Source organism: Nanorana parkeri, unplaced genomic scaffold (assembly GCF_000935625.1).
Source record: "Nanorana parkeri isolate BGI_ZX_2015 unplaced genomic scaffold, ASM93562v1 scaffold154, whole genome shotgun sequence".
In the NCBI taxonomy this organism is placed as follows: Eukaryota; Metazoa; Chordata; class Amphibia; order Anura; family Dicroglossidae; genus Nanorana; species Nanorana parkeri.
In genome coordinates this window covers 1,571,290-1,597,969 of record NW_017306422.1, presented here as the reverse complement: position 1 = coordinate 1,597,969, position 26,680 = coordinate 1,571,290, and the positions used below count along the sequence as shown (strand labels likewise).

Sequence of the window (26,680 nt, the reverse complement as noted above, 5' to 3'; positions counted from 1 at the left end):
GGCAGAGCCAGCTGTTACTCACGCAGCTGGGCGGATCTCAACGTCCATGTCGGGATCCGCTCAGGCGTCTCAGTATACTGCGAGCTGTAGCTGGCGGTATACTGAGCTTAGGGTAACGGGAGGACGCTAGTTTGTGTCCTCCCGTTACCCTAAGGAGAACTATGGGGAAAAACACTGACCCCATAGTTCTCCTTTAAGCTATCCAAGTAAAACAAAACATTGCAGGACTGAAGCAATACCAATCTAAAGTAATTTACATTTTTTTTATACAAACTCATGATATTAGTGGAAAGTAATTGATACAAAGCAGGTGTTGGTATCCAGAGACCAGATGAAGAAATACTTGCCTGTACAAAGTCATCTCTATCCAAGGAAACTGGTATGGAGCAGCAGCTTAAAGAGTGATAACCAGCACAGGTTTCGTCCGAAACTACTGTCTAGTAGCCAAATCATGATCCAAAGTTGTGATATAAAACAAGACAAAAGATCAGGATGGGCCTTAACGATGCAGAGTTATGGCATGTGTCCAAGGCCAAAAAGCCAGAAAATATGCCATGAAAAAAATAAAGAATCAAATGCTTGTGATTATAAAGGAAATATGTCTGCAATAACCGGGCATAGTCTGCATTTTCCAGTTTAAATTTAGTGATGTCATCAGAGTAGGTTGGGTCACATAATGCACAGTTACACCACACTCGCACTGTACCTTTAAAAGAGGCAGCGTGGTATGATTCCGAAGTATTCAAACAGGTGGAAAGATCCAGAAGGTCAGCAGGCAAACCCTCTGGGATACCTATGAGCCATGCACAGATGAACCAAATCGGCAGGAGAATACCTGGGGTAAAGGAATATGCAGGAAAGAAAGTAAAAACAGAGATTAAATAAATAAACTGCATAATGTCCATATCAGTTGCAACATTATTTTCACTTAAACCAAGGAAGCCAAGAAACATTTGCTACCTGAGTTTTTCACAATACACGCTTTATTTAGAATATACCAACATTTTTGCTGGCTACCACAGCCTGTATGAAAATCTGCCCCTATGTAACAATGGTCATATTTTAAACAAAGTGATACAATATATTTTTAATAAAGAGCTATATAGCCTTCGATTTTGTTAGGTTAGACTTTATGGTTTTGACATGTGATATTTTTTCTAAAACAATACAGGACTAATGATTTTAGGACAGTGGTGGAGCGCCAGGGCCCAGTCACAGCAGCAACCGCTGCTACCCTGGTAGTTCTGCCAATGACTCCAAGCTATAGAGAGACTACAAATCCCAGCAATACATTATACAGCAATGCAGAATACCACCAGCAATAGAGGACTACAAATCTCAGCAATACATTATACAGCAATACAGAATAATATGAAGCAACATACTCTGTGTTGCTCACCAGGGCTGTGCTGTGTCTCAGGAGGATGTGCAGTGTCTGACCATGGCTGTAACTAGAGCTGCAACAATTAAATTATTAAATCAATTATAATCGATAATGAGAAACGTTGGCAACGATTCTCATCATCGATTAGTTGCTTTTCAATTACGCTGATCTCCTCTCCGCTGGTTCTGGCTGCATCGGTCTGTGTCCCTTTTAATCCCTGCTGCTCTCCCCGCCTTTATCGGCAGAGGGGACACAGACGACTGCAGTCGGCACCAGCGGGGAGGAGAGACGGCTGTGACTGCTTTCCCCTCATTGCCCCGACCCCCCGTACCTCCGCTGCTGCCCCCATATACTTTCACTGCTACCCAGGTCCTTCTCTGCCCCGGCCCATTCCTCCGCTCACCCAGCCCGTTCTCTGCGGGCAGGGGAAGGAGATGTACGGCCGGACAGGCGGTATCAAAGGCAGTCCCCGTGAGGTTCCCACAAGGCTGCCTGAGGCCCCCATTTTTAGAAAAAAATGGGTGACTGCGCTGACCAACGTGTGCTTGCAATTTGCAAGCAAAATTCAGAATACAGTGCACAGCTACAGATAGCAGGAATAAGAGGGGGCCAGATTGTGCAGGTAATTCCATTTTCCCAAATTGCTTGGGAAAGTGAATTTGCCCTTTAGGGCTGGTGCAGACTTGGGCGATCGTGTGTGGTTTCATACAGCGTTGCCGCGGCAGCACCATTGATTTCAATGGGGTTACATCAGCGTGGCAATCGCTGACAAAAGGTACATGCTCCTTTTTTCGCGACACGCACTGTGCAGTGTTTTCAACTTCGATTATGGCCGATTGAACAGGCGGAATTGTGTCTGGAAACTGCACAACCTGCCTGTCGCGACTGGGATGCCATTAGAAAAAATGGCACTGGCAGCGCAATCGGCGTTGGTGTGCAATTCTGTGACTGCCCGGCCACAGAATTTTCATTTATTTTATTATTTTTGACTTTATCGCCTTTTAATTCTTTTAATTTTTATTTATTTCCATTTTTAATTATTTTGTATTTTTTACATTATTATGTATTTACATCTTAATTTATTTTATTATTTTTGACTATTTTTTTCACTTGAATTTATTGCTATCACACAGGGGATAACAAGCACCTGTGTAATAGCATTTGTAGGTGACAGGTTCCCTTTATTGACCCTGTCACCTCCAATACAGGAGTTCTAGCACAGTACTGTGCTCGTTCTCCTGTGACAGGAAGGTTGTGAGTACAGCAGTCCTACGTCACTGCTCATAGCAGAGAATGGACCCTAAGGCCCCATTCACACTGAGCGATTCGCAAATTGTGCGTTTGTCGCACGATTTGCATTTTGCGCGATATCGCGCAAATGCCTGCATTGAGCAAGCTAGAATTGCGGAAAAATCGGCTCAAAAAGGGTCCTGCTGTAGCGACACACGACCCGCGACAGCGACGGACAGAGCCCCATTGCCATGCATTGGAGAGCGATATCGCGCGGTAAATAGCCGCGATATCGCGGGAATTACCGCGCGATAAATCGTTCAGTGTGAACGGGGCCTAAAGACCACGGCAGAAAGGGAGCCAGCGGGGTGGGCAGAGAGGCAGCGGAGGGCGGTAACAGAGGCAGTGGTTGGGGACACAGGAGGAGGGGCAGCAATACAGAGAGCGAGCGAGAGATGAATAAAGAGATAGAGAATAGAGAGAGGAAGAGAGAGAGAAAAAGAGAGAGATGTATACAGAGAGAGAGAGAGAGAGAGAGAGAGATGTATACAGAGAGAGAAAAGAGATGTATACAGATCGATGAATACAGAGAGAGAAGAGATGAATACAAAGAGAAGAGAGAAATGATAGAGAGAGAGAGAGAGAGAGAGAGAGAGAGAGAGAGAGAGAGAAAGGCAGAGAGGTTATAATTTAAAAGAAGACAAGAGGGAGAGAGATATGAATACAGAGAGAGATGAAGAGAGAGAGAGATGAAGAGAGAGAGAGAGAGAGAGAGAGAGAGAGAGAGAGAGAGAGAGAGAGAAAGGCAGAGAGGTTATAATTTAAAAGAAGACAAGAGGGAGAGAGATATGAATACAGAGAGAGATGAATACACAGATAGAGAGAGGAATACACAGAGAGAGAGAGATGAATTGAGAGAGATGAATACAGAAAGAGAGAGATGAATAGAGATATGAATGCAGAGAGAGATATGAAGAGAGAGAGACAGAGAGATATGAAGAGGGAGAGAGAGCGCAAGAGATGAAAACAGATAGAGAGAGAGAGAGAGATAGAAGAATACAGAGAAGGAGGTATACAGAGAGGGAGGTATACAGAGAGAGAGAGAGAGAGAGGAATACAGGGAGCGATGAGAGAGGAATACAGAGAGAAAGAGAAAGACAGAGAGGTTATAATGTAAAAGAAGACGGAGGGAGAGAGATATGAATACAGAGAGAGATGAAGAGAGAGAGAGATGAAGAGAGAGAGAGAGAGAGAGAGAGAGAGAGAGAGAGAGAAGAATACAGAAAGAAAGGCAGAGAGGTTATAATGTAAAAGAAGACGAACAGAGCAAGTGAGAGGAGAAGGGAGGGAGACCTACAGAAAAACCGTATGCTCAGTATGCAGCCTCTCGCTCACCGTAGCTGCTCCTGTTCACTTGGGTGTCCCGCCCACTATGTCCTGCTTCCTGGTCACATGGTTCCTGCGACATCACAGGGCATTGCAATCTGCAGGATAGGAATCAGCTGCTACCCTACCGTATGTTGTGTGTGGAGAAGAGTGACGTGCAGTGCATACAGCTATGGCAGCCCGGGGTGAGTTATGCTTATCCTTCCAGTGCCGGGACAGGGGTAGAACAGGCTATGTAAGGTACCTGTGGCAGGACCATACGGGGTCTTTCTTATAAAGTGTGTGGGATATGCATTGTATGGGAATGTGACAGTCATACGTACTGTGTGTGAATGTAGACAGGAGAGAAGGCTGACTGCTGCTTTGTGGAGGGTAACAGTGACAATAGAGAATGGCAGACTGGAGATAGTTATTACAAGGAAATACAAAGAAAGAAACTGGAGCATATGATACTTAAAAATCCAGGGGGGCTTCCAGTTGCGTGACGGGGCTTGGGGGCTTCCAGCTGCGTGACGGGGGCTCGGGGGCTTCCAGCTGCGTGACGGGGTCCGGGGGCTTCCAGCTGCGTGACGGGGCCTGGGGGCTTCCAGCTGCGTAACGGGGCCCGGGGGCTTCCAGCTGCGTGACGGTTAATATGTAGCAGTCATTTATAGATATTATGTTAGAATGGTATAAGGATTAAGTACTTACCCGTAATAGGTGACAATCATCCAATTTGACAAAGTGCCATGTATAGGTGTTCCTTTTGGAGCCTTCTGGGGTTCAGAGGCTGTGACTGGCATATAAAAGCTCATTCCTAGGATAGTGTGGTTTACTACGGGTTGAGAGATTGTAAGAGCTGAGGATAATTGCCTGTAAAGTCCACAATAAGTGTCTGTCAGTAGAGCTGCCTCCTAGTCAGGCAACAGTACGTGGCACACCATATGTTTGTAGTTACAGCCAACAGAGGCAGCACTGTGTAGGGTAGACCTGTTACGGTGAAAGATGAATGGGGAGACTGTGGGGTGCTCTATGCAAAGCAGTTTCTATGGTGAAGTGCGAGGGGTGGCACGGCAGGGTCATGATCTACCCATCGCATGGCCATGATCAATGGGTACTTCGTGACTGACCTGTTCCTGCTCTAGGGAACACATATTTTTGAGCACCCAACAAAAATCCCAGTAAAGGTCCCAGAAAAATTGTGAAATCACACTGGAGCCATTAATATAAAAATGACTAAATCTGTACCCAGACTATGCACATTTAGGCCCCATTCAAACTTGAGTGTTCCTTTGTGTTATGTTAGTGCACATTTGGTAATGGGCATTAAATAAGAACTCCAGGATTTTTGTTGTATTAACCCTTCCAGTGGGGCTACCCCTGCAGTGCAGGGGTTAAGTGCTCGTTTGTGTCTAGGTGCTAAAATGTACTCACCCGAAACTCTGAGCCTCCCTCCAGCCTGTCCCCTGCTCCTCCTCCGCCGATTTAGAATGTTCCTCAGCGTCTTCACATCTATACACTGTGTAAAGAAGTGATGATTTACTGGACCTTAGACCGCCGCAGAGGAGCGGGAGAGACATTCCAAGGACTAGTCAGAGCTTTGGGTGAGTATATCTTTCAGGGTTATCCAGAAAAGAGTGAAGAGACTGGAGAAGGCAGGAGAAGTGAACAATCTAGGACAACATAGAATTGCTGATTTGGGAAAAATTCTCCAATTCAGTTTACTTTCCAGTTCTGCTATGTTGTCCTAGATGGTTCACTTCTCCAAACTCTTCACACTTTTGTGAATAACCCTGTAAGTTTTTGTTTTGTTTTTTAACCTAGACACAACCGAGCACTTAACCCTTGCAGTTCAGGGGTAGCCCCACTGCAAGGGTTAATACAACATTTTTCCTGGAGTTATGCTTCAAAGCTCTCGTTGTATGCCAATACACCACAATGGAGGAAAAAACGCACATGAACCCTCTTTTAACTCCATGCACCACAACGGACAGTATTTTCTTCAATCTGTAATGTGTTGGGTTCTACTGTACAATACATTGGCATGCCATTCACAATTAAATTAGTGCATGGATAGAGTAGGGAAGGATTAAATCTCCTAACAGGTTTTTATTGTGACCTTTGGGGGGGGTTTCCTTCACTTCCTGCCCTGAAAACACAATAGAAAATGAGGAACTCTATCTAAAGTGAAGGAAACTCTGCCTTTCAAAGTTGTCATAGGACAATGTGTCCCAACTGGAGGATTTTCCCTCGTTTCTTGCGTATTCCTATTGGAATCCACTATGAGGTTTCTGCTGGCTGTCAGTCACACCAAGCATAGGGAGTAATCTTCCCAGCAAGGTCGCGGTGCAATACCCTGACTCCCTTTTTAGACTTCTGCTGTAGAGATTTCTAGCCGGCAAGGTTCTTCATTCAATGAAAGACCTTTGTACTTTTGCATTTATAGTATTCACATATACAGTATGCATTCACGGTACTGTGATTTCAGTATTCTATTTATATTGTATTTTTTCTTTTCCTCAGAGAATGTCAGTTTGCTCTTCAAGCTGTATTGTTTGTTGGTAATGACTCTGGTGGCTGCTGCATATACTGTGGCTTTACGATACACAAGAACAGTAACAACTGAAATGTACTTTTCTACAACGGCTGTTTGTGTGACTGAAGTTATAAAGTTAATACTGAGTGTAATTATCCTGGCAAAGTAAGTACCACATTCCTTATTATTTTGTTATATAATCTCCCCCCCAAAAAAAGTTACATCTCTGTGCACACCAAGGTGTGATTTTGCGGATTTAGTGTGGCCCAGTGCTTTACGTTTCGATGGACTTCTATAAAAGAGCAACTCTGCTTTATTAATGTTGCTGTAGATTCTGAAGGCAGAGGAAGCATATTTGTTCTAGGTCAATGACTCGCAGGGTTCTTCACCAACTGGTGATGAGTTTGGAGAAGTGAACAATCTAGGTCAACATAGCTGTACTGGAACGTGGGCTGAATTGGAGAATTTTTCCAAATCGTCTACTTTGGCCTAGACTGTTCACTTCTCCTGCCAAACTCTTCATCCTTTTGTGAATAACCCGGTCAGACAGAAATACCATATTATAAATTGAGAAGCGGTTTCACCCTTTGGACTGTGCAGTGTGGCAGAAGTGTTTGAATTACAAAAGTGGTTGTATTTAAATGTGTTTCATTTAGCCATCAGAGGACCTTAGGCTTGGGGATATGACCTACAAAAAGTCAAGGTTTCTGGGGAACATCTCCTATGCCCCGCTACTCTTATTTGCAGTTCCTGGCTGCCAAAAATACAATGCGGCAGCTGCTGTCAAAATGCAGCCGGACTTGCAGAAGATAGCCTGAAAGTTGTGTTACATGGTAAGGCAGCGGTGATCAAAGGCCACCGTTTTTGATCTACATAGCCATGAATTAGTAAATACAATGTATTGAAATTGTGATGTAATACTATTTCATTCATATGTAGATCAAAGGGGTGACCTTAAAGGAGAACTATGGGGTAAGTGTTTTTCCCAATAGTTCTCCTAAGGGTCACGGGAGGACATAAACTAGCGTCCTCCTGTGACCCAAAGCTCAGTATACCGGAAGCTACTGTCGAGATCCGAAAAAAGCACGGAGGTCTCCCAGCTAGGAGATAACTGGGAGTGGCGGTTCATGAAAATATCGACAGCACAGTGACACTTCTAAGAAATCCTAATTACTTGAATTTATGTTCATTACGGGGACACTGCAATATTGCTATCAAAGGATACCTTGTTTCCGAAATCCTTAAATGGACACAGATCCGTAAAGGACAAACATCCACATACTGATTCCCCTGGTGATACAGGGCAATTCCCCTCTATCCACAGGGATAGAACTGTGACCATTTCTGAAGATCACCTGTAGAGCTGCTAGGGATCAACACCACTAAATGAAGAATCCCCTTAAGGATATATAGGAGGTTTACATTGTCAATGTATGTGTGGGGCCCGAGGTTTGCATGAGTGTTACAACGTTGTCTTTTAAATTTTGAAATTAGAGAAGCACATCAATGGTTTTTGGCATCTTGATTACTTTAATAAATTTTGTACTATTTTTCACTGATACAACTGGTCTCGATTTATTTTTATGAACCGCCACTCCCAGTTATCTCCTACCTGGGAGACCTCCTTGCTTTTTTCATATGTCCAATTGGTTCAATAAATCCTAGATGACCAAGTCCACTCTTTGAACAGAAATATACACATAGGTTTTGTTCTCCAGGAATACCCCTCCCCCCTTTTTTTTACTGTCGAGATCCACCCAGCTGCGTGATTGACAGAGGCAGAGCCAGCTGTACCCTCCCCCGTCCGTTCCGCCAGTCAGCGCTAGAGGATCGGGGAGGGAACCCCTGCAGGGAGCTGTGAGTGACAGTCACAGCTCTCTGCAGGGACATGATCGAGAAGTGAGCGAGCAACAGTATGTGTTCGCTCACTTCCCGATCTATTGAGCCGACCTGTGACAGTTTTATTGTCACACGTCGGCTAGAAATATGAGGTTGAGTGAAAATCACTCACCTCATAGTTCTCCTTTTAATATGTATTCTTATTTAGAGTCTATCTACACTCATGAGCAAAAGATAGTGCACCCTCTTTGAATTCGATGGTTTTAAGTATCAGGACACAATAAAAATCATCTGGTCCTTAGCAGGTCTTAAAATGAAATAAATGCAACCTCAGTGGAACAACAACACATGACATATTACACCGTGTCATTATTTTTTTTACAAACATAAAGCCAAAATGGAGAAGTTATGTGTGAAGAACTAAGTACACCTTTACTGCTTCCACAGGATTTAAAAAGCGAAGTAGCAGCCTGGTGCTGCTAATACAATGTCCTAGACTAACTGCTTAAGGTCTGCCGTATGTAAATAAACGGCATCCTGAAGCGGTTATACCAAGACCACGGCTGCCGCCTTTAACAGCCAGTGATGGCTGTTACATACAAGCATTCGGATGCCTGTAGAGCTAATTAAGGCTGATAAAAGTTAATAAAAGGGTTAAATTGTATCTATAACCAAATATTTTTTCTTAGCTTGGGATAAAGTGGGCAGAATTAAAACCATTGTCTGGTATTACTGCTGTCAGGGTGTTCCTTACTTACTGCCCTGGGGACATAAAAAGATTTCCTTTTTTCATTTAGAAATTCCTTTGCAATGCTTTGTACCAGAAACATCGTTTTATTGTAGATTGAAGCAGAATCAATTATAGAATAAAATGTATACTTTTTATCTACAGCAATACTACATATTTCAGAATGAACACTGGTGAAGAATAAAAAAAACTTTTTCATTTGATCTCTTTTTGTCTATATAATACATGCAAAATAAAAACAATGAATGTATCACTTTATCTTCAATAATGACAGGGTTATTCACAAATAAACAGGCTCATGATGGAAATGTAAAAATGGCTCAAGTTCATAAGAGGTATAGAGGTAGGAGAACTGACGTTTTTAGAGAACTTCCACCTTCTTTGCATCATGACCTATTTATAAAGAAGAGAAATTGTATGTCCTATAGGTAATCTGCTTCTGATGTAACTGCTGTGTGACAGATTCCCTTCATCATAGTGCAATGTAATGGTTCCTGAAAGAAAAAGGATTGCAAATATGTGGCCTGCCAATTCTCGTGGTACAGCAGTTGGTGTTTCTTGTATTACAGATAACTGGTAAAAAAGCAAATTTTAGTCCTTGAGTTGGCTTTGTACCTCTGGATGATCTTCGATGTACTCTGTGAGATGGGGCTTACATTTTCGCCTAACCCTGGAGCTAGGCCTCACCCAGCATTGTTCATACACTTTAACATCCAGAAGTAGCTTTCCCATTAAATAGTGGGGCTGGTGGCTGGGGTTTAGCTCCACAATGGGGACCGTGTGATAGTGCTTTTTACTTACAGACATTTAAGTTTTGAAATATTTGAAAGGCTGGCAGGTTTGGTTGAAGTGGAAACTCATCTAATTTGTTTTTGCCCACATTACAGAATTATTTCTGTGGAGCTGAGAACAATACAATGTCTATATAAACAATGGGACATAAAACACCAGTTTGAAAATGTGTTTTAAAAATAAAGTCACCAAAAACCAGTATAATTCCCCTTTTAATCTTTCTGTGTTGAAGCTCTTTATTTAGCACTACATTTCATTTAATAAAATGGAGTTTCTGTTATCAGTCATTGTTGGATCATATGACGAATGTTTAATTTGCTGCATGTTCTGGAAATGTTCTACTCTGTTTTTTTCCATAGAGAAACTGGCAGCGCTAGTAGATTGATCAGTTCTTTAAGGGCGAATGTGTTGGGAAGTCCAATGGAGATGTTGAAGTTGTCTGTACCTTCCCTGGTGTATGCTTTGCAGAACAACATGGCCTTTGTGGCTCTTAGTAATCTTGATGCAGCTGTGTACCAGGTAAGTAGCAGTGATAGAAGAGCTTAGGAGAGTAACAAATGCATTTTGTAGGACTGTTTGAACTTTCAGAGTATTCAGCTAATCCTAAACCTGTTTTCCCCAATGTATTATGTGTCTCTAGGTGACTTATCAGTTGAAAATCCCGTGCACTGCTTTATGTACAGTGCTGATGTTAAACCGCTCATTAAGTAAACTTCAGTGGCTTTCTGTTTTCATCTTATGTGGAGGAGTCACTCTAGTCCAGTATAGTCCAGTAGAGACTACTAAAGTTCAGGTAAGCTTCTGCACTTTTATATTTACGTTTTACTGCCCAACTGACTCGCTTTAATATGCTGGATGAAATGGAAACACTTCATTTTAATTTGCAAACATTTCTTAACATGTGTTACAGACTGTTTCCTTTGTCTCTGGTCCTGAGACTGAGTATGTGTAGCTTAACTCGTAAATGGAAGACCAACCATTAATATTCAAGCACAGATATATTGAGTCATAAACTGAAGGATGTCAGCATTACACAGGAAGGAGAATTCTCAGTATATTTTAAAGGATACTTTTCCCATTCAATTTATACCTGTTAGCTGGAAGTGAGAAAAGAGCAGAAAAAGCAGAAACAAGAAAGAGAAAAGGTAAAAAACATAGTCACTCAAGAAGAAAAAAAAAAAGTAAAGCACGCACTACCTTTTTCCAGCGCAAAGTAACACAATGGATTTGGTGTGAACTAGTCCCATTCATTTTTCGGTGCTTTCCGTTGAAAAACTTATCGCAACACAACAAATCGGAAGGAATTGAAAGGTACAATTGCAAGTCAACAGATCCTCCGTTGACTTGCGATTTCCTTCCGATTTTGGTGTGAATGCATCCTTAAAGAAACTATTGAAAACTGGGCCTTTCTGGTGGACAAAGCTATTGTATTTCCTGTCAAAGTTTGGCACTGCCCACCTCCAACAGGTATCCTGGGCTGTCCAATGGGGTGTTTGTCACAGGTGGGGAAATAATGTAAGTTCTGGAGTTGAGAGATTTAGTGCAGAGTTCAGACAGCGAGGAGGAAGAACTGGAGGAAGGTAGTGATCACATGTTTAGCAATAAATTAACTGTTCTCATCTCCACCTCACAATATGTTCTGGTTACTGACTCGCCCCGGTGTTTACGGGTCATGTGACAGCTGCGTAGGACTGGGCTGTATGGTCAAACCTCTTAGTATCGTTGGTTTCCTCCTGTATAGTGTGCTGTCTCTGGAATGACTAGCATAAGAGGTATGAATATTTGATTATGTTAAACAGGTAAGCTATTGTGACATGGAGAAAAGGAAGCACCCTTCTACTGTGCAGGTTCCTAAGGCCCCGTTCACAGCGTTGATTACACTTCATGGTACTGTGTGTCTATTTTGCAGATAAAATAATTCTTGTTTGCAGAAAATGTATTGCTTTTGAATAGGTTTGTGTGTGTGTCTCCTGTCCTGTCTAAATTGTCTCTTGTACATATGCATGTGAAATAGGGACCTTAGATTGTAAGCTCCTTGAGGGCAGGGACTGATGTGAATGTACACTATGTAAAAGCGCTGCGTAAATTATCGGCGCTATATAAATACCTGTAATAAAATATATATATATATTTTATGATACTTGCACTGTTTTAAAATGTCTATATATCACGGTCTTGTTGTTGTTGTTGTTATTATTATACATTATTTATAGACCTTACCTCATATCTTTGGTCACTAAAAGCCCCCCAAATCTTGACCAGTATGTTTTTACAAGAACATGATGATGCATGGCTGCAAAAAATGTAGCCTTTCCTTGTTCTTATCAGGTTGCTCTCTGTAACCCTAACTCTGCTCACCCTAACTTGAAACAGGAAGGGAACAGAATTTATTGTGAATTGAAGAACTGGTAATTTGCCTATAATCAGCTTTCCTATAGTAGGAAAAAAAGCTTGTAAATCATTTGAGATTTGAATAGCTTCTTAAAGTAAACATGTCAGAGAGGTATAGGGGCTGCCATTGCCTGGCTTTTTCTAGCATTAAATTATTTTTCAAGAGGTGTGAGGTCCTGTTCTCTTTGCATGTTCCGGGTTAGTAAATCAAAGCATTAAAATTCTGCATGAAGGGCTTCCTGTCATATTTGTCTATGTATGTGTTCTCTTTCCTTTTTTTTTTCTGCAGCAATTCAGGAAGTATAAAATACCTGATGATTCTGGCAGTTATTTTCCTCTAGCTTGTTTCAGGTGGCACCAGAGCGCACATGCTCCAATTCTTTCTAATAAAACTGCACACAGCCTGCTCCATCTTTTATTTCTCGAGCTCACATCATCGTTAGCAATGCCTAATGTGACGATTCTGATTGCCTGTTTGATCGCAGTGGAGCCTCACTCTCAAGGTACAGAGCAGCAGTGTGCTTGGGCCATGCAGAGCGGAGGAGGACCCACAGAATGTAGATGAAAAAATTGCATTTTGCAATTTCTATTTATCCGTTTTATGAATGTGGTGCTTGTGGTTTGTGTGCCCAGCCTATGTACTAAGAACGATTATAAGGGTTTACAAACACCTTCAAGCCAAAGCATCAAAAGCACGATAGCCAGGGAACTTATATTCTCAATAGGAGAGGTCAGAAAGGGTAGTCTAAAAAGTGTTTCCATGACAGGTGTACCTGTGCAAAGTAATTGTGGACTTCTACAGATAATGCCATTGCAGTGTTTATATAGGTGTGGTGACTATACCTAGGTGTCCTGCTCTGTGGCAGGAACTGAAACGTTAATAACAAATAGCTTTAACTAAAAGCAGTCATGGTACTTAACCCTTAACAATTGAACCTTTTCTAAGTTCATTCTGTGTATGTTTTATGCTTTTAGCCTTGTCATGTCACAATATACTGTGGATTTTGCATGCAACTAAATATTAACTTTAGGATAGAACTGTAACCTGCAACAGTCACAAGAAAATATTACTGTGCTAACTCGGTTACACTAATCTTTAAGAATACTGTTTTCTAGGCGTAGCCTGCCTTCCTTTTATCCTTCTATACACAGGAACATTTGATGCTTTTATTAAAAGTCGGACTTTGCTTCCCAAAAGTTTTCAGGAAGGGGTAGCCACATATTTAAATACTTTCAAAACAAGCTATTTCATTAGTTGACTCATGAGGAGGAAAAAATGATGATATGAGAAAATTAACTTATCCGTATTTTTGGTGCCAGTCATTTCATATTGAAGAATGAAGTGCATCATTTGTATACTTATGCTGCCTGCAGGCAATGCTTAGTAAAAATGTAATGCTGAATATACTGCTGAATCAGAATATAAATATAATAGCTTCAATTGTTACTTACCAGATCTGGAAGGCCTTCTATATGTATGACTAAATCTTCCTAAGATTTTGCTACTTAGTGTAGGGATGAAGTAGTTGGGTATATCATTTAGAAACAGTATACCGTGTTTCCCCGAAAATAAGACACTATCTTATATTTTTTTGGGCTAAAAAAAACAAAACCACACTAGGTCTTATTTTTGGGGTCGGTCTATAAAATATATATATATTTTTTTTTTTTTAATGTACAACAATCCAAAGTTAATTCAGATACGTGGTGCCGTACCTTTCCAAGAGCAATTTGGTAACCAGAATGAGCGAAGCGCGCTTTCACTATCGATTCCTCACAGGCAGAGTGCATTTGGTATCACTCCGCCTGTGACAGGAGTTGGCACTATAGAGGAAGCATCGGCTTATGCGGCTCTGCTCTCTCCGCCGCCCCCTCGCTTCCTCTAGCGCTGGCTTCGTTGGCACCGCTGATTCTGTAATGCCTCTCCAGCGGCTCTTTAAGTTCACCCTTAAGACACCACCGACCCTGTGAATGATCACAACTAGGTCTTATTTTCAGGGTGGGTGTTATATTTTAGCGATTCCCAAAAAACGTACTAGGTCTTATTTTCGGGGTAGGTCTTATTTTTCGGGGAAACACGGTAGTTCAAGCACTGGTTTACCTTGTAATGTAAATAAAGCATTTAACCTGTCACTTTGGCCATTTAGAACAAAGAAACCAGTTTGCATGATAGCCCACCTCCTATAATGTAGATATTTAAATTCCCTCATTCTCTACTGCACCCAATTTACCAACTAGAGTTGGTTAAAAATACCTGGTATGTTCTAATATTGGGGAGCATGTGAACCTCCTTTCTTACCATAGTGCAGTGGCCTGACCTGAGCACTGTCATGTGAGGATGACAGATGCTGAGCTTTAACAGGGTCCTTACTCATAGCTCTATTAGATGAACAGGGCACCATGGGGAGAGGAGGTGGTTTATCAAGAAACCCCATCACTAAGCCTTCTGTAATATACCACAGTTTTCAATGAATCTCTTACTTTTCCCTACCGAATAGTCGATTGGTAACTTGGCACCAGGCGTTCCTATATAGGGCTATTTATTTCTTCATGCTGTAGTGCTTGAAAACTCTTAGTAACGCTGGTCTATGATGTTGAGGTTGTTCTGGGGATGTCTTCAGCAGACCTGAGCCTCACCAATATGGCTACATGTAGGAAAAGATAGTTTTACCTAACCATGTCCTCCCAATAAAACTCTTCTGGTCTTCATGCATATTAGATCATGGCACTGCAATTGTAGAAGGTGATCAGGACCTTGTTTGTGAAAGGCAGTACTATGGAACAGAATTGCCTATTGAGGTTTTCTGCCACTATCTTCAAAACTTTCTCAATAAAGTTCTATGAGCTTGTATTCCAGTAGTTATAGTTTAAGTATAATACATACATAATTTGTTGCAACTGTGACTGATTGTTGTAATATCTTGGAGAAGCTGTGATTTCCTTTTAGAAATTACACTGTACTAAGAGGAATATTGTGATTTGCAGTGATACTATTACTTAGTGTTCTTTTAGTTTTTGATAGAGTGAGGAAGGGTTAGGAGCTATGTCAGGATTTTATTGCTGTCTGTGTCCTAGCTGGAGAGATTAAAAGATAGGTGTACTTATTCTTTTTTTGAGCTTAATCTATCCCACTGTCCTCCTCCTCCTCCCCCTCCAGATGCATACTTGCCTTGATCCATCGGCCACTGTTCTGCTTTTTGTTTACATCCAGCTGTGCAAATCTTCACTGTCTTGACCATGGCTAAACATTACAGTCCCATAGAGTTCTAAGGGACAGTCTTCGATCATCTCTGCCCTCGGGACACAGCACCATAGAAGTTTTTGAGGGAATTAATGTACAGGCGTGGCCAGGATAGCAAAGACTTACACAGCTGGAGGTAAAACAGTGGAACCGCGAGTGTCTAGTCAAGGCAAGTATGCATTTGTGAAGGGTGAGTTAGGTTATTGGAAGGGGCAAAAAGGAAAACTGTGCTTTGGTTTAAAGTGCACTTATCCTTTTAAATATCTATATCTGTCTTGCTGACCATCGCCACTATGGAGAAATGTCAACTCACTTCCTGCTATGTCTTGGAAAGATTTCCCTTCACTTCCTGTCCCTAACAGGACGCAGGCAGTAACAACAAACCCGGCAGGGATGCTAGCTATTCCCTACGCCATCCAAAATAAATGCGATTGTTCACCTTTTAATCAAAAATGAAAAGGTGAACTAGCTTACAATACCCTCCTGGTATCCGCTCACTTAGCTGCAGGGATGACCATTGGCTGCCAGCTGATATACCAGTAGCGGACTGGAACACTTCAGTACGCAGTCCTTTAGGCTGTGTAGCAACATAATACTTGTAGTGGTGAGCAGGTATTGGTCAGCAAGGTCACAAGGTGAAAAACTATACAAATTGTCCTGTGTTAACCTACATAACCTTTGCATGGAAATCAACATCCTTTTTGTGTAAGAATGATGTAAGAAAGAATGCCGAGTGACAACGTACCTTACAGATTAAAAGTACAGTAAATTTTCAATTTTGTCATTTCACAGATTGAACAAAATCATTTGTTGGGATTGGTTGCTGTGGGCATTGCAGTGCTGTGCTCAGGATTTGCTGGTATGTCATTTGCAGTTTTCTCTCTTGTACCTGAAGGATTCTGTGTGTTTAATATTGTAGATTGTGTGTATGGTTTCATGTGTTTTATACATGTTATAAATCTACAAATAGTATTGACATTTATCTGATTTGTTCTCTGTAGTTTTGGACAGCATAAAGGAAGGTTATAACCCCTGTCATTTCTTTTTTTTTTTACATTTGTGTCCCATTGGGGAGATTTCCCTTCCCTTCTTGTCTGATGGCTACAACAGGAAGTGAGCAAAAATCTCTTCAAAGTGAAGGGAAATCCCTGGTGGTCACCAGAAATCGTGCCGTCATTGGAAGATTTCCAATACTTTTCCTGGTCTGGTGACAACCCAAAATTTGTGATTTTTGTTATAACTGTTACCAGGACACAGACCGCAAGAAAAACCTGACAAGCGTTCTAATCCCTCTCCACTCTATCCAAAACTAAAAAATAAGTTTTGGCTTCGGTTGCACTTTACCTTTGGGTTATTTTAGCTATTTTACCAAAAGGAAAACCTGCATAATCAGTAAAGTATTTTTTGTATTGTATGTGAATGAATACCCTCACATACTGCATTTCCATTTTTGTTTTATTGGAAATGAGGGAACCATTGATCCCTCATTGCAGCATATGACCAAAAACTATAAAAGCCAGTGATAGCTGATATTGCAACGTGGATATAAGCCAAGATATTTTCCATCTGCTGTGTAAATACTAAAGATGGCTGTAGCAAATCAATCTGTCACAAAACCTGGAGCTTTGGACTTGGGGTATGATAGGGGAAAAGTAGGGGGTCACCTTTGGTGAAAGCAGCATTCCAAAACAATTAGCCGATACAAGTAGCTGGAGTTACATGCAGATCATAACTCACCTCCCCCTCTGCCTCCCTATTGGTTAATGAGGTCACCCATCACATTAAAGAGAACCTTTTAGGATAGAAATATGAGAGTTGTTATTGTGTTTTTTAGGGTGCAGGCTCGGGGGCTGACACACTTATCCTGGCTTCACAACCTTGCAACAAGTCTTCAGGCACTGAAATATGAAAAGTCAGAACTCCTGTTTTACATGTTTTATTCCAATTAGTGACACACCATGTAGCAAAACCTGGATCAGTATGATCATATTGAACCAGCAATGGTAGCTCCCATAATTTTATACACACAGGTTCTTGGGCTCCAGGAGCCCAGAACTGACAGCCCAGGGACCGGAAGTGATGCAATCTGCATCGCTCCCATAGAACGGGGAGGGGATCGATGAACGGAAGTTCGTCGACCTCCTCCCCAGCTCCCCGCGGACACCAAGATCGCCGGTCCCGGGCCCGTAGGAGGGGCAACGGAGCCCGGGAAGCACGGCGGGGGGGCGGCCCCTTCTTCGGGACGCAGAAGCGATATGTTTCGCTTCTGTTGTAAAGCCGACAATCGGCTCTACAAGTTTAAACAGTCCCGGCGGCAAAAGTCACCGGGAGTCTGTTTAAACAGCCCCGATGCTGGCGACGTACACTGTACGTCACGAAGGGGTTAAAGTGGAACTTTACTGTTTGGGGTCCCCAGGAGCTCTTGGCATAATGTGCAAGTACCTACAGCGTGTTAGCACATTACCCTATTAGCTCTTCTCCAGCGATGCGTTCCTATTCTCCTCTGTCATTACTATGGATGCACCGATACTAATATTGGTACCGATGCCGAGTATTTGGGCGAGTACTCGTACTGGCCCAAATGCTCCGATGCCTAACCTGATACTTCCGGTATCAGGAAACTGGGCAGCGCGTCATTACACGCTACCTGGCTTCCTGATTGGCCAGGAAGCCGGCTCCACTTGTGACGAGGGAGCATGGAGCCGGCTTCCCAGCCAATCGTGAAGCTGGGCACCGGGTCATTACACAGTGCCCGACTTCCTGATTGGCCAGAAAGCCGGCTCCTGCTTTCTCATCACCTAGTGACGAGAAGCATGGGGATGGCTTCCCTGCTAACCGGAAGCCGGGTGGCAAGTCTTTACATGCTGCCCGGCTTCCTGGCTAATCGGGAAGCCAGGTGTCGAGTAATTACACGCCGACTGGCTTCCTGAATGGGTCTTCGGTACTCGGTATCGGCGAGTACCAAAAAAAAAAAAAAATCGGTACTTTGTACTAGATACTGAAATACCAGTAATGGTGCATCCCTTTTACCCCTGCCATCCTCTCCCAGGTTTCTTCCTGGTATGGTTTTCTCCTCCATTGGCTGGGCCTAGATGATGTAACTCCACACATTTTACACGGGAGTTGCTTCATCCTGTCACCATGTTACAGATTCTGGATTATACAAGGAGCTGTGCTTGCACAGCATTAAGTGTGCAGTAATGTAAATAATTGCTAGGAGGCAGAAAAGATATATCAAGTCTCATCTACCATAAAAACCTACCTGCTAGCAATTTTGTACAAGTTAACTTAGCTCTGCTGTAAAGAACCAGCAAGCTGAACTTGTCCAAAATGTGATTTTTGCAGCAATAGTTGAGCTTGGCCACACTGCTTGTCACCCTCACATTTGTCTTGATATGTGAGGGATGACCTTTTGGGTTTTGTATATAACTTCAGGCATATTCCCGTTGATCGAATGCATAGTAAAATCTGTGTACCTGAGACACCATGATAGGACAGAACTAGCAACCTGGCTCCTGGACTCCCTTAGAGAGTAGTAAATCGACGTATCACGATCTACCCTGATATTAAGTGTCAGTGAACTGGTTGTTTAATGTGTAACTTTAGTGTAACAGAAAAGTTAAAGTTCACCTTTTGTTCAAAAACCCCTCGCTTGACCCATCAATATATTTAGATGTGATTAATGCTACCCCCACGCGGCCTGCAGTCTAGCCAGTAAAAATGTAGTGCAGGTCTGCCTTTGCCTGCTCACTGCTGTCCTTTAGATGTAAATGGGACATGTATCCTACAGTATGTATGGTTTTATTCAAGTTTAGGAAAATTTTGCTCAAGCAGCCCAACAATAGATTTTTTTAACAGCAGTGCTAGATAAAACGTGGGAGGCCACAGCTATCAGACAATGTAGGTATGGACCTGCCGGGGGCACAGCGTAATGTCTTGAGGGGGCTAGGGAGGGATTTTTGAACAAATGTGAACTGTAACACCAGTTAAGAAGTGCTGAGAATATGGAACTAACGAATGCAGGTGTCTGATAAAACTTTTATTCTGATAACTCATTTATGTTTTCCAGGAGTGTATTTTGAGAAAGTGTTGAAGAGTTCAGACACTTCCCTATGGGTGAGGAACATCCAGATGTACATCTCTGGCATCGTAGTGACACTAGCTGGTGCCTTTCTTTCTGACAGAGAAGGCATTATGGAAAAGGGCTTTTTCTATGGCTACAATCACCTTGTCTGGTTTGTAATTTGTAAGTACAACCTCAAACATTAGCAAACACATCTCCTGAAATAGTTTTGTCCTGAGAAGTACAGATTTTCATATTAACATGGAGAAAATAATTCAGCCATTTGGAAAAATGTGTAGCCTCTTGGCCAAGTTATGCAGTACATGAGCAGAATTGATGTAACAGTATAATATGTATATCATACTAGGCCTTGGCACACATGGTAAACTGCAGCATTAGAAATGAGGCCTGCTTTATGGGATTCACAGTGGCCATCTATCTGTATTCCTATAGACATAATATATCACCATTGTTTAAAGTCTAAGAAAACATGTGACCTGCATTTCAATCTGTATTTTTCTACCTTGATTCTATTTATACATTGCTATGATTTGATTATAATAGACAGCTGTTAATGGCTTTCTGTTCTTCTCACAGTACTGGCTAGTGTTGGTGGCCTTTATACTTCGGTGGTGGTAAAATACACAGATAACATCATGAAGGGCTTCTCTGCAGCAGCAGCCATTCTCATATCAACCATTGCCTCAGTGTTGCTGTTTGGCTTACAGATAAGTATGTTATTTGAAAACTGTACCTTTTTTTTTTTTTTTCTCACGCTCATGCAAACTTTCTTCCTTTTTTGATTTTAGTAAAGCAATGTCCTTGCAGTTAGTGGATCATTTGTGTATACAGTGTTTGAATGTAGTATCTTGGTCTTAAGCAGAAAGAATAGTGCAGTTATTGTCCATACTTCTTTTTTTCTCCCTTCAACCCATTTCCAACCAATGATGGAATTATCCTATCAAGATCGGTCAGTTCTTAACGACCAGTGCCGGGGTAATCCCGTCATTCGGTACAATGAGCGTAGGTCCATGAAGGGACCAGAGCTCATTGAGATACTGCTATTGCTGGGTCCCCTCGGGGTCTGAGGCAAACCCTCAACAGCAGATTAGGTGGTCAGTCTGTGATTGCAGCGAAAGCTGATCACTGTGATCGCAGGGCTGTGACAGACAGAGACGGCAGCAGCTCACTGTGCTGTAAATCTGCTAGCCGGCTGTGTGTTAAGGTGCCCACACACCTTGCGATAATTGTACGATTGTTTTTACTGTACGGTCGCACGACTTATCTTAGGAACATGTTTGAGAATCGTACGATTGTCGGCGGGTGTGTGGCATGCTCATAAGATAAATGCCGCACGGGCCGGTCTGCGCGCAAGCGCACACTGCCCATTCAGCGTTGCGGGCTTGCGATTATCGCAAGTACGATCTGCCTGTCCAAGATGGGCAGATCATACGTTTTTTTAAATTACCTTACAACTAGCGCAAGACAAAGTAAGGTCTGTAAGGTCTGTGGCAAGCATTACAAAGTATCTCTGAGGAGAATACTCAGAGATACTAAGTTTCACCCTGTAAATAAGAAAGAAAAAAAACTAATAACCTCTTAGTGCCCCTTTGGCCAGCTGATTTGAAAAATGTTCCGGAGGGCTTGGCAGCGAAAGGGTTAAAGGGTATGTAAACAATAAAGCTGGCCTTACCCTCCTCAAATCCATTGATTTCCCCATCCATCCTAACCAGTGTGGATCTTGGAAGGGCCGCTGCTGGCTATTGCATTCAGCAGAAGCTGCTGAATACCCCGCCAGAGCCTGCATCTGATTGCAGGTGCTGTTCAGGTGAAACATTTTGGACCGGCTCTGTTGACACAAGTGGAGGGTTGTTGGCAGGGATACCCATGGCTTGAAGTCTGTCAGGTTCCTGATGAATCTGCTTACAGAACTTGCTTTTCATTGTATGGCCAGCTTACCAATGAACTATTTTATTTAGTCCCTGTTGATCTTGCCCCATCTGACTGTGCGTCATTCTTTTCAATTACATTAGTCTAAGCTATCTCTGAGGACCGCAGAGCCCTGTCAGTCTATGATAAGATGGGGGGGGTGTCTCTCTGTAGTCCTGTCTCTGGGGTGACAACGCTGCTTCATTCAAACCACACTGGATTTATAGAGTGGTGTCACCCTAGGACTGGAAATATGTTACTGTCAGGATCACCAGCTGAAAACAATAGCAGCCACCTCATCTAAGGACTGGTAAGCTGTCATTTATGACATTGTTGTTCTTGGATATGCTGTAAGAAACATTTTAAGCTCTAGTACTGCGAGCCTGACAGCTTTCCTTCAGTTTTGCTGTGAGTGATGCAGTCCTTGCCCTTGGTAACATGACATTATACTGTAATCTAGCTGATTTGTATGAGATCTAATGACTAACACATCTTTCCTTCCATTCTGGTACCAGAATACCAACAAAGGTATTGTTTACAAGGTCAGTCTTTTCACAGAATATTTTTCTTTTCCTCCTAGCATTAACCTTTGCGATTGGAGCCCTGCTTGTATGTGTGTCCATATATACCTATGGATTGCCCAGGACAGACACAACAAAGCTTGAAATACAAGGGCCCAGCAGTAGCGCCAATGAGAAACTAATCCACGTATGATTAACATCGAAGGACTTGATTGTGTAGACAGTGTAATATCTGTATTTCTATTGATGTTTCAGTCCAGAAGGTCAGGAGCTACCATTGCAGTAGTGGATACTGCTCAGCTATGGAAAGCATCTCTGCAAGTGAATGTAAAATATGCAGTGCCATTTGAAGCACAGATCAATCAAAAGTTTCTCATACTGTATCAAGTGATTATGTATATAGTATATTATGATGATCGGATTTGTTAAATTAATGTATTAAACATTCCAGCTTCGAAGTGGAATGGACAGACTATGAGAAGGCATGTTTGGAGTCTTGAGAGCTATACTACACACTGAGTGTAGACAGTCTAGATGTCTGTTTAACAGATGCTGCTTATGAGAATCCCATTTCTCAAAAGACTACAACTTCCTTGTCTATTATTCTTTCGAGCATTCACCAATGATTCAGCAGTACCACCCTTGGAGGATACCACAGTAATTTATTTTGCACTTCCTTTAAATACTTTTAAGTGTATGGTTTTTATATATACGTGGCAGTAGTAAACATGGAATTGTTTTTTAATAAAACATTTTTACCAAAGCCTTGAGTCAGTATTTAAACTGTGTACAATATTTTCATGATGTTAAATGTTTACTTACTATGGTGGTAGGTGTGGCAGCTACCATAGTTTCCTGCATAAATTACCATAGAAATACATTCTTTGTCAGTGTGTACAGACACTTAATTACGGCAGTGTTCTGAAAATATCATATGTTAATCCATAATTTATAAACGTCTCTCGATCTGCACAATGTTCTAAAGTTGGCTTGTCAACAGCAGAATTCCATGTTGACTGTAGGACAGCTTAATGGAGCCTGCACATATTAATTTGGGCTTTGGGAGTGCTCTAATATACAAATACCAACAATGCCTGGCAGTGTTGCTTAAGCTGGCCATATACCCATAGCTATGGTCAGATGGAAAAAGTGCAACAGATTGCTCCAGCTACGCTAAACTGTGTGGATGGAGGAATCTCCCACAGGGCCAAGCCTCAGTACCTTGCTAGTCAGCACCGCTGGCTCCCAAAGTACCTGAACAATGCATGCATTCAATCAGATTAAGGTATTTTGAGAGCCAGCAGGGGCGGACTAGCAAGATACTGAAGTTTGGCCCAGTGGGCGATTCTACCATCAACACAGTTTCGGTTAGATGGAGGAATCTGATGCATTTTTCTATCTGACCATAGAAAATCTATAGGTATGAGGGAGCATGGAGCTGGCTTCCTGGCCAATCAGGAAGCATGTAATGACTCACTGCCCGCCTTCCTGATATCAGAAGCTCAAGTATCGGGCTAGGTATCTGAGCATTTGGTTGAGTACGAGTACTTGCCCATATACTCTGCATTGATACTAGTATCGGCATCAGTGCATCCCTACTATGCACACTAGTATTTACATATTCTGCACAAACAATAAAACAACATTTACTTCAGTAGCTATAGCCATTGTGGAGAACTTCATTTTCAAAATTCAGAATAGCGGTAAGGAAAACTTGGCCAATTTTCCCTCTACTTTCGATGTAGAGAAATCTTTGTAGACTGCCAGCCCTTTCATGTAAATAGAGCATGTGTTTTATGGCTGGAAACAGTCTCAACATTTGAGTCTTTATGATCCTTAATGAATTACCTTCTGCCCTTGGCATACACTTTAACAGAAGCCACGGACAGAGCAGTAAGAAGGGCATGAAAATGTTGCAGGTAACCTTGTGGTTTTCAGGGGTGGCAGCCATGGCTACCAAATGATCAAGCACAACCTTTTTGCAGTTTTATTAAAAAATAGTTATGATACATGGCACTTAGAGATGTTTAAATTACATTTTATCAACCGGAGTAATACCCAAAAGTCTCATTCCGCTGGCCAAAACTACACGGACACTGTTGAAAAAGAGAAGGCGGGCCTGTGGAAAAAATAAAATTTACACGAGCTGTATGTAAATACATAAAGTTAATGATACAGTAGAAATAGTTGAAAATCAGCTAAACAAATAATGTACCATTGGAACGTCAGTCAGAGAATGGGAAAAGGTTAGCACATCTGTTAACCCTTTCACTGCCAAAACCTTTTTTCTGTTTATCAAATGTTAACCACATTTTAGGCCTGAAAATTAATTCAACCCCCCCTCCCCAACATATTTTCTGAAAGCCAAGACCCTGTAGAATAAATGGTGACAGTTGCAAATTTTTATGTTGCACAATAGCAAGCTTGTTCCAGTGGAGTGCTGTAAATACAGTATATGGCTTTTTTTTGTTCCATCCGTGCGCACGAGCACAACACACTGACAGGTGTAAATAGCTGTCCGATTGCTTTTGTGATATGGTGGACAAATCTATAATTTTGCCACTTTACAGATCAATGGTTCGGCCGCATCTGGAGTATGTGGTCCAGTTTTGGTCACCAATACTCAGAAAAGATGTCCTTGAGCTGGAAAAAGTCCAGAGGAGGGCAACAAAACTCATTAAGGGGTTCGAGGACCTAAACTATGAAACAAGGCTGTTAAAATTAAATATGTTCTCGTTGGAGGTTAGGAGATTAAGGGGGGCATGATATTCTTGTATAAACTGTGCAATGGTGACAGCAACATTGTTAACAAACTGTTCATTGGTGGAAAAAAATCTTCAACACACAGGGCGCAAGGGGTTCTTCACAGAGCGGTTAAGGTCTGGAACTCGCTGCCCCAAGAAATTATTTCAGCTAAGAGTGTGGAAGCATTCAAGAAACTCTTGGACGAGTTCCTCGGAGAGCATAACGTACAGGTACGCCTAAGAACAAGATCACACATGGACTCATACACACGCACACACCTGCTCAAACATAAATGCACACACGCAATAGGTTGGACTTACGTCTTTATTCAACCTCAAATAGTGTGCGTGCCCCTCCTTCAGCACCACCGTTGCCTTCTATCCTGGGCTACGCCGCTCTCAGCAGGCAAATCGGAGGGAGCTCAGCAGGTGGAACAATGCTGATCTGTGAATGCGGAAGTGCTGTGTATTACGTGCTATAGCCAGAGAAGAAGCTGGTGAAGCAGATTTGTGCACTCTGCTAATATTTCCATAAAGAGGACCCGTCAGTGTGCCTGCGCCATCACCTAGGGGGATAGTTATCCCCCTAGGTGATAGCTATAACATTAAGTGTAAAAAAAACAAAACATAAAATGCCACCGCAAATGTTTGAGCAATAATTTTAGGGCTATCAATCACTGATCGCACTAAACTGATAAGCAGTAAAAGCTTTTGAATTGTCGCCTATTGGCAATTTTGGGTATTGTAGGGTTTTTTTTTTTTGTGGGCACACGCAATTTAAATGGCTTGACATGTTTGGTGTCTATTTACCTGATGTGACCCCATCTTTTATATTTTACCAAACAATTGGGCAATGATAAATGTTTCATAAAACTTAAAATAGGGGAAACGTTTTTTTTCCCAAAATGTTCTGTAATTTTTTCTTTATAGTAAAAAAAAATTAAAACCACAGTGGTGATTAAATACCTCGAAAAGAAAGCTCGATATGTCCCCAAAAAAATGGTATAAAATTAATTTCAGTACAGCGTTGCATGACGGAATAAATGTCAAAGTACTACAGCGCTGAACACTGAAAAATGGCCTGGACATGAAGGAGTTAAGTTAAATGTAATGCCCCAAAACACAATCTCCAAAAAGAGAATTCAAACTTCAACTAATAAGAGCCCTGATGAAGGGGTAGCAGTGTTGTTGCACCCGAAACACATTGGCTCTTTTTACTTTGTGATCGAATAAATTAAACTTCTTGGACTTTTTTCCCGCTTGCTCTGGTGACCATTCAATATACAGGCCACTTTAGTAGTTACACCTGTTCAACTGCTTGTTTAAGGCAAATATCTAATCAGCCAATCACATGGCAGTAACTTAATCATGGTTGCTAGTGCCACAACTATCTCTACGGTCTGAGAAAAGAAAAACTGAGCCGCAGTTTTCTGGAGGAACATGCCTTGTTGATGCCAGGGTCATGTATTTTAGGTATACTTTACATCACTTCCTGTTGAGTCATGAGTTTCTGAATGGGGAGAAGTATTCACTACAGAGGCTACTACCCATTCTTAACTGGATGATAGTTTGGATTCGTTTGCATTCGTTATGTCTGTAATTCAGAATTCGGATACATCTGAATGTCCGAATTTACGAAAATTCCTCCTGAATTTCGATTCGGAATGAAACGAATCGCACATGTCTAGTAAACACTATCTCCAGTTTGTGAAAGAATGGGAAGCCTCTGTACTGAGTGCTTTGGCTACAGAAAAAGAGGCCGAGGCTCTGCGTTCTCAATTTCTTTTTTTATTTCAAAAGGACAAATTTCAGAGGTCTAAGCAGACCCCTGACATTTCCCCAAAGCTCTCTTTCTTCCCCCCCCCTACAAAAAAAAAGGGGACCCACAACACCCACC

General features: G+C 42.0%; 2 protein-coding genes across 2 annotated transcripts in view; one reads left to right on the top strand and one right to left on the bottom strand.

The window, feature by feature from the left end:
* Nucleotides 1-4,147: 4,147 nt before the first annotated feature.
* Nucleotides 4,148-22,534, top strand: LOC108785316 (CMP-sialic acid transporter-like). The gene is made up of 8 exons (XM_018554363.1): nucleotides 4,148-4,185; nucleotides 6,503-6,680; nucleotides 10,254-10,413; nucleotides 10,535-10,687; nucleotides 16,319-16,385; nucleotides 19,596-19,772; nucleotides 20,187-20,321; nucleotides 22,099-22,534. Exons 1-8 carry the CDS (start codon nucleotides 4,173-4,175, stop codon nucleotides 22,230-22,232), a joined length of 1,017 nt encoding a protein of 338 aa, XP_018409865.1. The 5' UTR covers nucleotides 4,148-4,172; the 3' UTR covers nucleotides 22,233-22,534.
* Nucleotides 22,535-24,058: 1,524 nt separating this feature from the next.
* The window catches only part of RARS2 (arginyl-tRNA synthetase 2, mitochondrial), a 28,560-nt gene continuing 25,938 nt past the window's right edge, over nucleotides 24,059-26,680 (bottom strand). The window contains 1 exon segment of the mRNA XM_018554364.1: nucleotides 24,059-24,158. Within this exon segment, the coding sequence (XP_018409866.1) occupies nucleotides 24,072-24,158 (87 nt within the window). The 3' untranslated portion in view covers nucleotides 24,059-24,071.

Bases quoted from the DNA above. Each gene is read 5' to 3' on its own strand.
- LOC108785316 (XM_018554363.1), top strand. The intron at 16,386-19,595 runs GTATGTCATTTG...TATGTTTTCCAG, and splicing joins GCTGTGCTCAGGATTTGCTG to GAGTGTATTTTGAGAAAGTG. The intron at 19,773-20,186 runs GTAAGTACAACC...TTCTTCTCACAG, and splicing joins CCTTGTCTGGTTTGTAATTT to TACTGGCTAGTGTTGGTGGC.